General features: G+C 45.3%; 1 protein-coding gene across 1 annotated transcript in view; it reads right to left on the bottom strand.

The window, feature by feature from the left end:
- Window positions 1–17,824, bottom strand: part of Golga4 (golgin A4) — a 96,538-nt gene that overhangs the window by 72,012 nt on the left and 6,702 nt on the right. Inside the window, exons 3-4 of the mRNA XM_042054755.1 lie at window positions 16,061–16,201; window positions 15,078–15,521 (exon numbers count right to left, since the gene is read on the bottom strand). Of these exons, the coding sequence (XP_041910689.1) occupies window positions 15,078–15,521; window positions 16,061–16,201 (585 nt within the window). The remainder of the gene's footprint in view (window positions 1–15,077; window positions 15,522–16,060; window positions 16,202–17,824) is intronic.

Genomic DNA, 17,824 nt, shown 5'->3' with positions numbered 1-17,824 from the left:
GTAGACCACTCTACTGTTTGATGCTCATCTCTTATAAACTCCTCCCTTAGTGTCTAGTTTTGCTGCTGACTTCCTGTTGTTTCTTTTAGAATATTCTTTACAGCAGTAGTTCTCAACCTGTGGCTCACGACCCCTTTGAGGATTTGAACAACTCCTTCACAGGGGTCACCTAAGACCATCAGAAAAACAGACATTGACATTATGATTCATAATAGTAGTAAAATTACAAGTATAAAGTTGCAAAAAATTATTCTATGGTTGGGAGTCAGCATAGCATGAGGAACTGTATTAAAGGGTCGAAGCCCTAGGAAGGTTGAGAACCACTGCTTTACAGGCTCATTTTGAGAAAGGTATTGTCTTTCTCGTTCCTTCTGTGACCTTCTCTTCTCACCCAGTTAATCTGATTCCAAGGCTCCAGCTTAGGTCAGAATCTATGGCAGGAACTAAGCCCAACTGAGGTGTGATTTAGTTCTTGATCATGAGGCCTCCCCAAGGACAGACACTTCCCATAACAAATCACAGAAAGCCTGGGCAGCAGGCGGCAGCAGCTAGGAGAACCATTTTAGCTACAGCTGTTGCTAACAGCACACTTCAGTTCCACTCAGACCATCCAAAGAGAAACCTAAATAAACACCTACACTAAAGCACACACTGCGTTCACAAGAGCGTTCACCTGTGCCGCTATGCGGTGCCAGCTAATGCCGTCCCTGGAGGACTGGCAGAGCAGTACCGAGGAGGCTTCCATTCTTACAGAGCTGAGGCTGAAAATTGATGCCTTTTATTTCAACTCCAAGCCCAGTCCCTCTTGGTCTAGAGATGTTTCGTGTTTGTGGACCCAGATACACCTTCAACGACAAGAGAAAGCGTTTTATCTCCTATGTCTGTGTCTCTGGCACAGAAAGGGTGCATTGGAAGTGAGTAGATTCACAGGGCGACCAGACCACAAGTCTTCCTGGTGAAGGCTCACAACAGCAAGCAGCATGCACGGCAGTTTTAAAAACCTGTAGCTTTATAAAGGGCACCTCTCAAATTCCTTGAGAAACCATTGCTAATTCCAAGTAACTTTAATTTCCTTTTATTCAGTCTTTTTTTCCTGTTTTCATTTTTATTCACAAATTTGACTGTCATCCCTCATACAAAGTAGTGGAGGAGTCGTGATAAGGAGATTGGTGTCTCAGAAGCTTGAGTTCTCTTTCCTCACTCAGATGTGAGTATCCAGATGGTCAACTAAAGGCACCATAGTTCTCGCTGCAGTACTGCGCGCCTTCGCGAGCGTCTGCAGCAACACAGCTGCAGCTGAAACTGACGCAGTATAGACGAGCGAGTGAGGACGGTCTCGCTCACGGCCACAGCTATGTTCTACTGTGTCTATGGCCACCTCTTTTTCAAACGCAGTCTTAAAAGCAAGCTTATGTACCTCTTCTAGCCCCAGCCCAAACGCCAAGGATGTGATGTAAAACTATGGCGAATGAAGATACAACATAGACTATAAGAGGTTTCAATCACAGTACCTAAGACTTCAGAACAAACACTTCAAATATCAACTTGCCACTCCAATTCTGGTTTTTCTTCTTTTAATGTTCCCTTGAGACAGGGTTTCTCCATCTAACAGCGTTGGCTGTCCTGGAACTTGCTCTGTAGACCAGGTTGGCCTCAAACTCACAGAAATCCGCCCGCCTCTGCTTCCTGAGTGCTGGGATTAAAGGCATACACCACCACAACTCTGAAAATGTTCATTACTAAACTAGAAAATGTAATCAAAAGGTAATTTTTCAAAAGATCAACAAACCATTAGCTGGGGTAGAAGAAAAAATAAGACAATAAAAACTTACTGTCAACATCAGATAATAAAACTGAATTTCATTTAGATGAAATTTCAATTTAAATGAAATGGAAACAACTATTCAAAATTGACAGGAAGAAACAGAAAAACTGAATAAATCTGAATAGAACTACAGAGATTAAATTAGTAATCCAAACACTTCAACACATTTTTAAAAAAATGGAGTGATAAGGGGAATTACAACAGCCTAAGACCAGATCAAATTCTTCACAAACTCCTCCAAAAAATATGTAAAAGGAGAATATGAATTTGTTCTATGAGATAAGTGTGTCCTGATACCAAAATCAGAAATCACAAAATGAAAAGGGAAACTGCTGACGGACATCTCCTATGAATACACGAGAATCTTCAAAACAATGAAACTAACAAAAGCAAATCCAGCCACACACCAAAAAATGGTACACCACGATCAAATGAGATTCCTGAGGGAAACAAAGTAAATTTAATTTCAACATCAATTAATACAAGTATCACAGTCTACAGAATAACAGATAAAGCCATGGGTCCACCTCAATACACACAGAAAGACTACTGGGACTACAGATGAGTGACATTTGGCTGCTTTAGTCTTTGGGAGCAAGACTGCTCACTGAACAAGACACTTGCCACCAGGCCTGACAACCTGAGTCCAATCCCCAGACCCACATGGTGGAAGGAGAGACCTAAACCCCACCCCCCCAGTTGTCCTCTTGACTTCCCCATCACAGTGATGCACACACCCACACACATTACACCCACAAAATAGATAAAGTAATATCTTTTTAAATGTTGAATCATTTTGGATTCTAGCTGTGGATAATTTAATCAATCTCCTTTATCATATGAACAAGTTCCCTTCCACTCCTACTTTGTTCATGAGCAGAGTTGGATTTTGTAAACACTTCTGAGTGTTAATTCACTTTGAGGCTTCTTAAAACTACTATTCATAGAAATGAAATGTATGTTTATAAATTAATCTTATCTGTATTCTTTTGCTGAACTCATTGGTTCTGATATTTTTTTACTAAACTTGCAATTTTCTACCCTCTGCAGACTAACATGATCTATAGCCTGAGCCTCTTGTTGTGTGTCCTGCCCAGCACACACAGACGGGATGTCAAGGAGAAGTAACACACTCTGTGTAGTGATTTTTCATTTGTGTTTTACTAAAGAAAGCTTGCCTGAAGGTCAGAAAAGCACAACAGCCTGCCACTGGCTCTTATCTCTACCTCAGTCCGAAATGGTGATACTTGCCTCCAGGAATTCTCAGAATGAGACTGTGTCTGAGACCTGTCTCCTCCAGTCTTGAATCCTCTCTAGGCTGGGATTAAAGATGTGCACCACAACCACCCAGTTTCTATGGGCAAACTAGTGTGGCTACTGGGATTAAAGGTGTCACCACTGCCTGGTCTGTAAGGCTGACCAGTGAGGCTGTTTTACTCTCTGATCTTTAGGCAAGCTTTATTTATTAAAATAAAAATGAAATATCACTATACACCTGCTCTCTTGTTCTTGAGGGAAAGTATTTAAATTCATTCATTTTGGTTTGTTTGTTTTTGAGGTAGGGTTTTTCTTTGATACTTTAGATGGTCTCAGAAATCCTGGTGCAAATGGTATAGTAGTTGATTTAGCATTTCCTTATCTGGCTTGGTTCCAATTGTTGCTAAAACATAATTTCTTCTCTCATTTCAGAGTGGTACTGGGCATTGCGCCCTCAAGAGAAAGCTGCTCACAAGACAATTCCTGTATTAAACAGGAGAGACAACCATCCCAACAAACAAGCAAATTGCAATTTCCACACATGATACACTTACATACATGCAAGCAAATACTCATATACATAAAATAAAAATAAATAAGTATTTTAGGGTAGGGGGATGGAGACATGGCTCAGAGGAGCACTGACTACTCTTTCAGAAGACCCAAGTCCAACCCCTGGCACACACACGGTGGCTCATAATCACCTGTAACTCCAGTTCTGGAGATCTGATGCCTTCTGGCTTCCACTGGTACCAGGCATACATGTGGCACAAAGACACAAGCCATAAATGTAAAATAAAATAATTGCTTAAAAGGATTGGACATTTCTTGGGCTGGAAAAGTGGCTCAGTGGTTAAGTGCGCCTGTCACTCTTCCAAAGGACCTGGGTTCAGTTCCCAACACCCACCACTGCCTGTAACTACAGATGCAGCAGATCCATCACCCTCTGGTAGCACCTCCTAGGGAGTCAGAACCCCCAAAACTGGAGTTATACACAGAATGCATCCCATGTGGTTGCTTGGAAATGAACCTGGGTCCTATGTAAAAGCAGTAAATGCTCTTGACTGAGCCATTTCTTCAGTCCCCTTAACATCTTCCTATATTTATCTTATACTTCACAGAAAAAAGGGAACAAAAACAATGAATTTTCATGCCAGTTGCTAGTTATATGCAATTGGTTGTTACTTTTCATCAACTTGAAAATATAGGGCCTTTTCCCATATTTGAACAAAACATTACTGAATTATTCTAATACTTACAAATATTAAATAAACATACTTATTCTCTTAAATTATTTTGTCTAAGAAACAGTTACAAGAATTAACTGCTACTTGCATTTAAAAAAAAGCTCAGTTGAATTATTAATAAGTATAATACTCGGAAATTAAATAACTGACTTGTCAAAATTATTTCTCAGACTGTCACCATCATCAGCACTGCAGTTTGAGTTCCAATGAGAAGTACACGAGACTGTCACACTAACCTCTCTGCTGGGTGTCACGTCATCAAGCTGGTCTGTAAATGAAGATGTCCTGCTTCTAATCCTTGTTGGTGTTGAAGAGCTTGGGGAAGCCTACATATAAAAATTATTGTTCAGGTTAGAAGACAGCATTGACTAGTACATTATTCCCTGAGGATGTTTTTCTCATTCCATGACCAGCAACTTGAAGAAAGGAAAGGGACATATAAAAAGCATGAAAGAATAATTACAATGGAATCAACTACAAGACTTACCTACCCACCAGGTACAATAAATTTTAGTAAAGTATATATAAGGAAGTGATTATATTTAGGATGATAATACTGGAGAAACTGAGAGAGTATGAAAAAAGTCTGCTATCTTTGCCACTTTTCTGTAAAACGAAATGATTCAAAATTTTTAAGTAAACCAAACAAAAGTGGCCGGGCGGTGGTGGCGCACACCTTTAATCCCAGCACTCAGGAAGCAGAAGCAGGTAGATCTCTTTTAGTTAGAGGCTAGCCTGGTCTACAGAGTGAGTTCCAGGATAGCCAGGGCTACACAGAGAAACCCTGTCTCGAAAAACCAAAAACAAACAAAAAGGTTGTCAATTTTAACTTTAATATCCCTGAAACAGTCAATACTATGAATTTTACAGGTAAACAGCATGTCCCACCTCTCTAGTCAGAAGTCTTTCATGTACAGTACAGTTGACAACTGAGATACTAAGAACAGGATGGCTACTTGAATCCTGGATACAGAACAAAAAGCCCAAATACTAAACCTGGGGTCTAAAGTCTACTCTAACATGAAGTAAAAACAGCCCTGAAAGTATAGAACCAAACCCTAAAGACTGCTCTGTACTTGTAACAAAATACCTCTGAGCTCACCTGCACGCTTGCTTCCTTACTCGCCTATCTACACAGTAGTAACCACCTACCATCTACATGAGAAACAAGTGAACAGATGGAACTCTAACCTATGTGTGAACACACCGCTATGGCCAGGGAAGAACTAAGGTCCTGAGCTCAGGCATACACATACACACACCAAGACAAACAAAAGGCTGTAAGCTCCACTTCGCATCAGGGCAGACGTCCAGTAAACAGTGTAGAAACCAATGCTAGCTTCTGAATAGAAGCAATGTTTATGTCAGAAGCAGACGTGGAGTGAAAACAGCAAGGACACATCTGTACACCTTGCCTCAATAACCTTCTTCAATAAAAATGGCTCTTATAAGGCCCTAAATTAAGCCTTAAAAATTTACTAGCCCAGTCCCCCCTTCAGCTGCAACAGGGAACTTGAGATCTGCCAATCAGATACACCCATGTGAGATTGAGTCACAAGAAAGAAAATAGACGTGCAAAGTTAAAGGTCACCCTTCGGTAAGCAAAGGGACAGACCTGGAAACAGCCATGGAGCACAGTGCAGTGGGGGGTGCCAGGCTGGTGCCAGGCGTGAGCAGCTGAACATTTTTAAGAGCCCATGATGTAGAGCTTCTAGAAACTGTCAGCCACCAAACATCCTTTAACAAATTCCTTTTCTTCTTGCCTAAACTGAATTCTGTTACTTACAACAAAGAATTCCAGCATATGCTCCCTCTAAAAAGTGACCTGAAAATTAGCAAACGATTCTCTGAAACCAGCTATGCTCAAGTCACCTTAATATATATATTCTACCACCCAAGGCAAAATAAGATGAACAAACTGGGACTTCAAATTTTAAACAGGTAAATAGGTGAATGTGATAATCTTTATCAATGGCTTAAACATCTTGAATGCACATAACTAAGTCTGTGCTGTGTTTTGGAAAGGGGGAGGGGGTAGTCACTGACCCCTGTTTACTGCACAGACAGCTTTCATCAAAGTTGAGGGAACTGAATATTGGGCAAAGTGTAAAATATTGCTGTACAGGCATGAAGTATGAGTTTTTGGATGCTTGGCACCCATGTACAATGTGGAGCACAGCAGTATACATCTGCAACCCTTCTTATACTTAGAACCAGTTTCCACACCAAGCTTCAAAGGCTGAGATTAGAGACCGCCACAAGAAGAGAAGCGCTCCCTGCAGAACAGAGGTGAAGACATGCTAGAAAAACAGCTAGAAGCTACTGACTAGAGGAAATGCCTCTGGACCAAACGATTCCCTGTTGTGATTCCAGAATGTCTAAGAGATCTTGGGTTATTAATTTAGGTCTCCAAATACCCAGCTGACAGGAAAGGACACCCTACATAGAGATTTGTACTCACTTGAAAACATAGCTCAATGTGAATTTAAAATCACCCTTATGCTGGGGGTGGTGGCGCCTGCCTTTAATCCCAGCACTTGGGAGGCAGAAGAAGGTGGATCTCTGTGAGTTCAAGACCAACCAGGTTTCAAGAGAAATCCTGTCTTGAAAAACAACAACAAAAAAATCGTTCTTAAATCTCAGTCTCCTATGGGGCTAATCAGAAGGCCTCATCAACTGTGAACAAATATAAAACCAAGTATATAAAGATGAAGGGTGAGCCCAGAAGACTGCAATGGCACCTGGCAGCTCCTAGCTTAAGGCTGACTGACCTTCTCTGGAGCTGCAGGAATCACAAGAGAAGCCGTGGTCTTCTGGGTCTACAATGAACTCTCATACTTAAAGAGGTCTGAATGTAAAGGGCTGGAGACTATGTATGTGTGCGTGTGCGTGCATGTGTGTGCATGTGTGCGTGCAGGCACTATTTGCTAAGAAAATTACTGGTTCTATCCAGGCTCGTGTTTGTATTTCATTGCCTGCCAAGCTCTTTATTAGCTGACCAGAGGCTTCAACTTCAGTATAAGAAAAATCGGTCTAGGGGGCTGGAGAGATGGCTCAGTGGTTGAGAGCACTGCCTGTTCTTCCAAAGGTCCTGAGTTCAGTTCCCAGCAACTACATGGTTGCTCACAACCATCTGTAAGGAGATCTGGTGCCCTCTTCTGGCTTGCGGGCATACACGCAGACAGAATACTGTATACATAATAAATAAATCTTGAAAGAAAGAAAGAAAGAAAGAGAGAGAGAGAGAGAGAGAGAGAGAGAGAGAGAGAGAGAGAGAGAGAAGCAGGGTGGTGGCTCGCGGGGGTGGGGAGTAAGAGGTGGGTGTACCTCTGTGAGTTCAAGGCCACTCTGGTCTACAAAGTGAGTTCCAGGACAATCAGGGCTGTTACATGGCACGGTCTGGAAAAACAAAAACAAAACAAAACAAAACAAACAAACAAACAGAAGAGAAGCCAGCAGGGTGCTGTGGTGGGTCCCGCATGACTCTTGGCTTGTGAATGACATTCACTCCCACAACTGTCACCATAGATGTAAGGGGGATTCTAAAAGTATGATTTGTTGAAAATGCACTTACTCAAATTTAAAAATAAAATAAAATAAAAACAAAAAACAACTACCCAGATAAGTTTAAGGTAGTTACACAAGCCCTTCAAATCAGGGGCTAGAGGACAGAGACCGAGGCGAGAGCTGTGTATCCCTGCTACACTGAATGAAAGCAGAGGCAGAGGGGCACATAGCAAGTGCTGGCATCTCCGGGAAAGAGACCTCTCAACAGCCCGCCAAGAGACCAAGACCTCCAACCCCTGTCTGAACGCCACCATAACCACATGGACGTGGCAGGTAAGGTCAACCTGGACGACATCTTGACAGCCATAAAACAGAGACCAGTTCCGCCATCCCTGGCTGCTCAGCACAGAACTGTGCAGTCTCCAGGCTACGAAGCACTAATGCTGTGTAAAAAACCAACAGGAACTTTGCAATGACCAGTGTTTAGTCCCCGTCCCCACTCCTTACCCACAGAGCCTCGGGTGCTGCGCCACCTCTTCACAAAACTGTTCTGACGCACACCTTTGTGCACGCCATCACAGTAGCCATGTCTCTCAGCCCTGCAGGGGCCCAGCACCGCACCTTGCAGGCACTGTTCAATAAAAACATCCTTGACAACTACAAATGTCTTCTTGTCTGTTGTCACTGAGTCCTCACAATCAATCTGAAGGCACAAAGGAAGGTGATACTGTACCCAGTCCTGATAAGATTAGATTCTCAGAAAGCTTACGGTGGCGCGCTCAAGTCAGACCTGCGAGAACTAGGTTAGCACACAGGCTCTAACTCCCTTTTCTCCTTCACCGGTTATCTCTAGATGATCAGTTCTTGAATTTCTCTAGGACTCACAGTATTACAGTAAAAATAATAATAACGCCACCATACTTCAGCCCAATTCATGGAGACACCCCCTAAAACAAAAGTTCCTGGGAACTTTTAATCAGCGCAGGGTATAACAGGTAGGCCTCAAACCCATGTCTTCACCATCTAGTTAGCCACTGCTGAACTGCACATCCCATCTGTGCAGCATGTACACTTTACATTATGAGATATACTTTCTTTTTGTTATTCCTGAGTAATACATATACAATGAAATGTGATTCTATTCACCATCCATTTCCCTCCTCCACCCCCATGTCCCCTCCAAGCTCAACCAGTGCTGCTCTTATGTGCATGGAGGTGAGGCACTGCTGGAGGATGGGACTGACCTGAGTAAGAAGCCCCTCCCCAGCGGCTGTCAGCTACCAATAGCTGCTCACGAAGGAGCGGGTCCTAGAGAGAACCTCCCTCAATGAGCCCTATCTTCTAAATGCATTGTCGCTAAACACAAGAGGAGACTTCCAGGCACAGCTTACAAGCCACCTGGCTTACTTCACGCACCATGTCATCTTTGTAAGTACAAAGCTGTTGCACCCGGTCACCAACCCTCCAATCTATACACTTGAATGTATTTCGTGTTTTTAACTATGATTTTTTTTAAAAGAATTAACATCAATCCCAGCTTGAACAACATGATTTAAAGAAAGCAAAACCAAACATTTTGTATATTCCTATTAGTAGGATGGTCTGCATTTAAACTCACTCTATTAGAGGCTGCATTACCCAGGTGTTTCACGGACATGTGAGATAGTAGAACTGATAGAAACACAAGTCAACTCTGTATGTACAAACCACTTTAGGTATTGGTGAGGTTTAATTATCATGAATCTTTTTTCTTTTCTTTTCTTTCTTTCTTTTTTCTTTTTTTTTTTTTTTTGACTTTCAAGACAGGGTTTCTCTGTAGTTTTGGGTGTCTGTCGTGGAACTTGATCTTGTAGACCAGGCTGGCCTCAAACTCACAGAAATCCACCTGCCTCTGCTTCCCGAGTGCTGGGATTAAAGGCGTGCACCACCACAGCCTGGCATAATTATCATGAATCTTTAACTGTCTGAAATCAACTAATCACAGTTTAAAAAAAAAAAAAAAGGAAGCAACATTCACTTTTTTTTGAGGGGGATCAGCTAGTCACCTACAGCAAGTTCTCTCATCCCCTCAGCCCTTCCAGTCTGGAAGGAACTGAACTGCTCCAGTGATTGGTGCTGAAGACAAAACAAGCATGAGAGCTCAAAATGAGGGGTTTTCCATGTCTTTTCATGAGTGATTTACATCAGCTATGGAATCTTTAGCATGTTTGGCTACTCACAGGCCTTGTGAGTTAGCTCCTGCCTCTCGACTTTTGCCCCAAGCAGATGCCATGTCAGAAGCAGAAGTGACGTTAGACTTGCACCAGCACACAGAGCACCTGTTCTTTAACTCCTCCCACACACCGAAGGTGGGACAGGGCACAGGACCTTCAGCATTACACATTGCTCCAGTAACTGCCAATCAAGTGGACAAGCCAGTTAAGTAGGGACCTATCATGGGCTTACAGTGTCCACATGACACCATGCTTCAGTCACTAGCTGGAGCTTCTCAGCATGCCTCAACCAAGCGCCTTTGTCAGTCTGCAATCTAAAGTGCAGTTCTAGAAATGAGCCGTCAGTCTCCTGCTATAAATGCTTAACTTCTCAAACACAAGTTTTTAATACGTGAAATTCACTCATCAAAATGATTTAAGGCAACCTCCAGTTAAACATGGCATCTGAGGTACATACACTGCATTTCCGGAGAGTTCTGAAATCTCAAGCAATTTTCAGGAGCCTGGAGGTAAATAATAAACAGCTAGAGACCCAGCACAGCTGAGGTGCCGCAACCCCAGGATCCAAAGAAGGGAACACTGACACGAAGAAAGTAAGGCAGTGTTCATCCCCGGCATCTTAGCGAGCTTTAGGACTGAAAGGAAAAGGTACGTGTAAGCTATAGAAGTAAAGAGGCGGATCAAAAGCCTGACTGTACAATGGAACCCTCTGCTCACACTCCCTAGGCCAGCACCCGGAGGGGAGGGGAGGGGAGGAGAGAGAAGGAGAGGGGAGGGGAGGGGAGAGTCCTAGGATGGAAGGTCGCTGCTCCCATCCCATCACTGCTTTCAGAAGACTTGGGATTTATACAACAATAGGTGCCTCATGTCAGCAGCACTAACGCCAGCACATCCCCAAAGATAACAGTACAATGAGTGACCTTCTAAGAGCATCACTAGTGGGAGCGGTGACACAGGAAACAATGTGGCCCAGTCTCCCGTGGCAATCTCTGTCCTAGCACACTCCAGTTCCAATTCCAAGGTAAGTAGTTTAACTGTTCAGTTTCCTCTCCATCTTGAAGGCACAGCTCAGTGTGGAGCACAATGCCTAGTATTCCAAGTTCATGGATTTGATGGCCAGTCACACACACACACACACACACATACACAGAGAGAGAGAGAGAGAGAGAGAGAGAGAGAGAGAGAGGGAGCTAGAAAAAGTGCGTGTGTGTGTGTGTGTGTGTGTGTGCCTGCCTGTAGGGGAGTGGAGAGGTCATGTGTGTGTATGTGTGTAAGTGTATGTATAGTGTATGTGTGCCTGCTGGGGGGGTAGGGAGGGTCATGGGTGTGTGTGCGTGTGTGTGCGTGTGTGTGCGTGCGTGTGTGTGTGTGTGTGTGTGTGTGTATGTGTGCGTGCGCACGCTTGCATGCCATAACTGTTAGTAAGACCCTGACCTTCATTTACAAGTTAAGATGCTGTAGTCATTTGTAGCCTTCTCTTCTCAGCCAGCCCAGTAAGACAGACTGAACTTGTCTGCATCCCCTGGGGTGTAAAGCTGAAGATAGTGCGCACGAAGTGCACCCCTGTTCATGTCTCTGGATGTCGTAATTTCACAAATCAGGCTAGTTTATCCCAGTTTCTCAAAACTTTTATGACCCTAACATTCAAATTATAGATTTTCCTTTTTCTTTTCTATCTGAGTCTGGGTCCAGACTGACCTCAAACTCTTGATCCTCCTGCCTCAGTCTCCCATGTGCTGAGATTCTAGATGTGTATCACCAAGGCTGGTTCTGAGACAGGAAAAATCTTGGCACCAAAAAGGAGACAGAACCTGTGCCCCAGGAATGTGCTGGAGGCAGAACAGACTTGCACAATTGCTTGTGGCCTTTCTCCCTTCCCAGCCATAACCCTGCAGCTCCCAGGAATCTCGCACCTACTGGACCCTGCAATCCTGTGTGGCTCCTGCTTTCACCTCATCAGAACTCCACCAGAGGCTTCTCCAGAGCCACCTCATGTTTCCACTTATCAAATGAGAGAAGGAAAAATAAAGGTTTCTCAGCAGCCTTTCCAGATGCGGCCTAAGCCACCAGAGTGGTAGACACGGCATCGCTCATTCTCCCTTGAGGAGCCTATACTCACACTGGGGTACATCTTAACATTTGCAGCTCTTTGGGGAGTCCCTTTTTTCTTAAGTCTTGTACTTAAGCCTGTATCAAAATATCGTTAATAAAATCTACAATCTGCTTCCAACTGGCTAGTCCCAAGATTCTTCCCGTGTCAAAGCTGTAAACCCTGGTTTGGTCTGAGTCAAGGTCCCTAACAGTCCAGGGCAGCAGTGCCCAACCTGGGGGTCGAAGGATTCTTTCACAGGAGTCGCCTAAGACCAGGAGAAAACATAGATATATTACGATTCATAACAGTAGCAAAATCACAGTTATGAAGAAGCGACAAAAATAATTTTACAGTTGGGGTTAGCACAACATGAGGAACTCTCAAAGGTCTCAGCATCATGGGAGCTGAGAACCACTGGTCTAGAAGTGCTTCTTAGGTCAGGAGTGTGGATATGGAGTTGTCCATCTCCTCTCTCCTCTCTCCTCTCTGCTGATGGCTGCATGCAAGACACTTTTGTTTTAATCACATAAACAAAGATTTTTCTATTAAAACATAACAATGGGGCTGGAGAGATGGCTCAATGGGTAAGAACACTGGCTGCTCTTAGAGATTCTGAGTTCAATTCCTGACTACCATATGGTAGCTTGCAACCATCTACAGTGGGATCTGATGCCCTCTTCTGGCACATAGTTATAAGTGCAGACAGAGCACTCATATCTAAAAACAAATACATAAATAAAATTTTAAAAAGATAAAATATATAACACTATATTTCTATATAAAACATTATCAATGGACACTGAGTCCTCTTTGGTAGGAACACAAATTATAAACAATCAGGACAGCCAGGCGGTGGTGGCACATGCCTTTAATCCCAGCACTCAGGAGGCAGAGGCAGGCGGATCTCTGGTCTAAAGAGCAAGTTCCAGGACAGCCAGGGCTATGCAGAGAGACCTGTCTCAAAAATAAAATAAACAATCAGGATAAACTCGGATTCTTCCCATCTCTGGGCCTTCTTTGGGAATTTAAGACAGAGACACACTGCAAACTCAGATTTACAATAAGGCTATGTCCCTTCAGGAAGGGACTCCTCTGCCATCTGTGAGACATCTTGCTAGGACTTTATGGTTTGTTTTTTTTTTTAATTTCTACTACATCAACTATTATTTCAGGGCCCTACTTAAAAACAATAAACAGCCATGTAGATTCAAGCAGGGCATTTACATTGCTTTTTAAAAATGTTTTAATTGTGATAAACCATGCACACCTCAGTTTTCCATTTTGAACATATGTAGGTGTACAGTACCATGAAGCATATTCACAGTCCATGAGATCATCACCACCATTCATCTCCAAAGCTTCCTTAACCCACTGAAACGCTGCCAACCATTAAATAGTAACATCCACCGACAGTCCCTGGGCCAGATTCTGTTCTCTAGCCTGATGAATCTGATTACCTTTATGTATTTCATATAAGTAGACTCAAAACATTTGTCCTTTCCTATCTTGATTTTCATAATAGTTAAGCAAGTTTTAATAAGATTTAATATGAGAACAAAAATGCCAAAATGTTTTTACTTATGTAACACGCACATGTGTACGCGCGTACACACACACACACACACACACACACACACACACCGCACAGGGTCTTGTGAATGCTGGGCAAGCACTCTACCACTGAGCTACATTCATAGCCCCATCTGTTTAATTTTTCTTTTAGTAAGTTAATCCTACATAGTTTTAAAAAATGCAAAATATGACTAGGAATTAGATGGCTATCATGTTAAATTATTTTGAAGGAAGGAAGGAAGGAAGGAAAGAAGGAAGGAAGGAAGGAAGGAAGGAAGGAAGGAAGGAAGGAAGGAAGGACAATATCACTGTTCTACTGTATGGCTGTTCTGCAAATATTTCCCCAGAACCACCAGCACTGACTGGCACTCTACTAGCAACAAACATCAGACAGCATCTCCATGGAAAGCAAGCTAAGCACCAGAAAGCATATACACAAAGGCCTCTGAGAAACAAAGAAACTGATGTCCAAATTTAGGTTAGTACACTAAAATGCACTTCATGAACCCTTCAGATAGTCACCTGTAATTTTAACAAAGTTTATGTGTATTATTTCAAAGCTTACAATAGTTTGAAAAGCAGGGAGAAAATTAACATAATGCCTTTCTTGGAACACAAATTTTCTAGGAACCCTAAAAGGAAGGAAGAAATCGGTGCTCAGGCCACTGCGACTCGGAAAGGCATTCATTCACAGCAGCAGCCAGTCAGTTTCTCTTGCGAACACGCCCCCCTGGCCCTGGAAACGAACTCCCTTAAAAGCAACCACCTTCCTGAAAAGCAGCAAGAGCAGGGTGGCCGACAGGCTCCGTGCCCGTCCTGCGCAGCGTCTGCCCCTCCGCCCTGGCCGCCATCACCCAAGTTATGCGAGGTGACTAACTCGTGACAGCCTTGGGCGCTGGAACGCGGCCCTCGGCTCCGGCTCCGCCAGGCAGCCTGGCCCGGGACGGCTCGACCCTGTGCCCTCGTTTCTCCATCAGGATCCTGTCCATTCCAGGCTCGGTGCCCAGTGGACACAAAGGGGACCTCGGCCAGGTCGCAGAGGACCTGGGTCGCCCACCCCCGTCATCACTTCAGAGTCAGGGTCTCTCGCATGGGCGGGGGAGGGGACGTCCCCACACTGGACCCGCGCCCATCGCACCCATCCTCAGGCCGGGTCGGTCCTTAGGGGGGGAAACTCCGAGGCCAGATGTCACCGTGGGTCCCGCCGGCGGGCACCGGGACGGAGTCCGGGAGTAACCAGGGCCAGGGTTCCTGGAGCACCAGGGCGGTCCGAAACCCATGCCCGACTCCGGCTTGCGGGGAGGGCGGAGGTCACGGGGGAACTTTCGCCCGCCTCCCGGGCCCGGCGCAGAGGGACGGCGTACCTGGGCAGGGGCTGACGCCTGCTGCAGCTGCTGCTGCTCCTCGCTGATCTTCTGCTTCAGCTTCTTGAACATGGCGCGGCGAGGGGCCGGCGTCGGCGTCTGTCTACCCGCGGGGCGGCCGGGCCCGGGCCTCGCCGCCTGACTGTGGAGCTCGCGGGCACCTCGGGGCGATCGCCGTGCGGGTGTCGGCGTCGCCGCCGCCGCGTCTCTTCTTTCTGGGTGCCACCGGCTGGCCTCGGCCCCCCATCCAGCTCCGTCAGCGGCGGCGGCGGCGACAACGGCAGCAGGTGAACGCGCCCAGGGCGCCTGCGCGGCCGACGTGGAGCTGGCCAAGAGCTTGCTACGGGGCGCCGCGGTGGACAATATGGAAGCGGTGTGGGTGGACGCGTGCGCACGCTCGCTCGCACAGCGACTCCCACACTGACGCCGGCCGGGAACCCGGTGCTGTTTAGTCAAGTGGGGAGCATCTCACCATGGGGCAACAAAGTGAAGAATTCTGGGGTGAGAGAGGAGGGAGCTAGGGAGCCAGGAGTGTGTTCAGTGTCGGTTGGCACAATTACTGCTAGAATTCTCTCAAAGGCTTTGGTTGGTTGGTTGATTTTAAGAGACCTAGAGCTGAGGATGTCGATTGCCTTGCTATGCCGGAGAGCTTTTTTTTTTTTTTTTTTTTTTTTGAGCTCAGCACCGCACAAACTGGGTGTGACGGAGTACACCTGTAATCCCATCTTCCGTGGTAGAGGCAGTAAATTCAAGGTCATTTCTGACTTTAAGGCCAGTTTGAGCTACAAAGAGACGCTGCCTCAAAAATAAACAATTTGACCGTATTACGTTGACCAACATTGAATTTACGACATGAAGTGATTTTCCTACCTCCAGAGTAGCTGAGGCCCACAACCTGTTTTCTACTACCTGGTCAGAATTATCAGCCTTTAGTGTTTAATATTTGTGACTGCACTCCCGAGGAGCCGTCTTAAGACTCCTACTCTTGGACAATACGAAATATCTCTGTGACCTCTGCTTGTCATGACCCATGTGAAATTTCTCAACAACACTCTGGGTTCTGCACCAGTTACTACCTGAATGGCATCCATTCGGTTCTGATACTCTGCAAAGTACGTTAAAATCTGGGCAGAGTAACACACTTTTAATCCCAGCACTTGGAAAGCTGAGGCTGTTTGATCTCTGAATTCCAGACAAATCAGCCAGGGCTGCACTACATAGTGAGTAATCCTGACTCAGGCAGAGAGAAAGGCGAGAGGGGGGAGGGGGGCGGGGAGGAGCAACACGACGATGACGACAACCAGATATCACAAGTTGAGGCCTCAGTCCCCAGGTTGTTTGACTTGTGTTTTGACCTACTGGCTTTTATGGAGGCTCCTGGGATCTCCTACTGATGATATTGATAGATTTATTGGAACAGCACACAGAACTCAAGGAAGTGCTTTGCTTACATTTACCAATTGCATACAAGGGGATTCCCAGCACCCACATGGTGATTGACAACCCTCTGTAACCTCAGTTCCTGGGCCTCTAATGTCCTTTTATGACCTCTGAAGACAGCAGTTATGCACATGGTTCACAGTCAGGAATGCAGACAAAAGCTATATGCTACAAACATCTAAACAATCTTACTCTAAATGGAGAAAAAAACAAGAAACGTTACCTGTAGTCAGGAATGCAGCTTCTTTGGGGGGGAGCACATCCCTCTTCTATGCTGGGGGGACGCTCTCCTTCCACTTCTATGCAATGGGGGGCGCTCTCCATCCACTTCTTTTTTTTTTTTTTTTTTTTGGTTTCTCGAGACAGGGTTTCTCTGTGGCTTTGGAGCCTGTCCTGGTGTACCGGCGTGTACCGGCGGTCGGAGGGGTTTGGAAATAACCAAAATAGTCCTTTTATAATAAATCAGTTTTAATAAAAGGAGAAAATAAGGGAACATACAGAACCAAGGGTCCAGCGAAGTAGAAGGTAATGCGGGGGACAGGAACCAGAACTCCTTCCGGGCCCTGGTTCTTTTTAAGGGTACCCTACTCCCCTGGGGCAGCCACGCCCCTGAACGCAGGGATTGGGCCAGCTGCCCCAACATCCTGGAACTAGCTCTTGTAGACCAGGCTGGTCTCGAACTCACAGAGATCCGCCTGCCTCTGCCTCCCGGGTGCTGGGATTAAAGGCATGCGCCACCACCGCCCGGCCTCTCCATCCACTTCTATGCTGTGGGGGGGGGGGGGGAGCTCTCCATCCACTTCTATGCATTGGGAGGGCGCTCTCCATCCACTTCTGTGCTGTGGGGGGGGGGCGCTCTCCATCCACTTCTATGCTGTGAGGGGCACTCTCCATCCACGTCTATGCCATGGGGGGGTTGGGGGCGCTCTCCTTCCACTTCAATACAGTGGGGGGGGGGCACACTCCAATCACTTTTATGCCGTGGGACTGGGGGAGCACTCTCCATCCACTTCTAAGTGGCATGGCACTAAGAGAAGAGAAATAAAAGGGATTCAGACAGGTAAGGAAGAAGTCAAATTTCCCCTATTTGCAGATGATATGATCCGTACTTGAGACCCTAAAAACTCTATCTGAACTCAGATTGAAGAAATACTTTCAACCAAGTTGCAGGATATAATATGAACATCCAGGGTCTGGTGATAGGGCTCAGAGATTAGGAACACTGGCTGCTTTTCCTCCAGAGGTCCCGAGTTTCCCAGCAACCACATGATGATTCATAACCATCTATAATGGGATCTGATGCCCTC

Source organism: Arvicola amphibius, chromosome 3, assembly GCF_903992535.2.
Source record: "Arvicola amphibius chromosome 3, mArvAmp1.2, whole genome shotgun sequence".
NCBI lineage: Eukaryota > Metazoa > Chordata > Mammalia > Rodentia > Cricetidae > Arvicola > Arvicola amphibius.
Note: the sequence above shows the minus strand (reverse complement) of the source record. Positions and strands in the feature narration are given on the sequence as shown.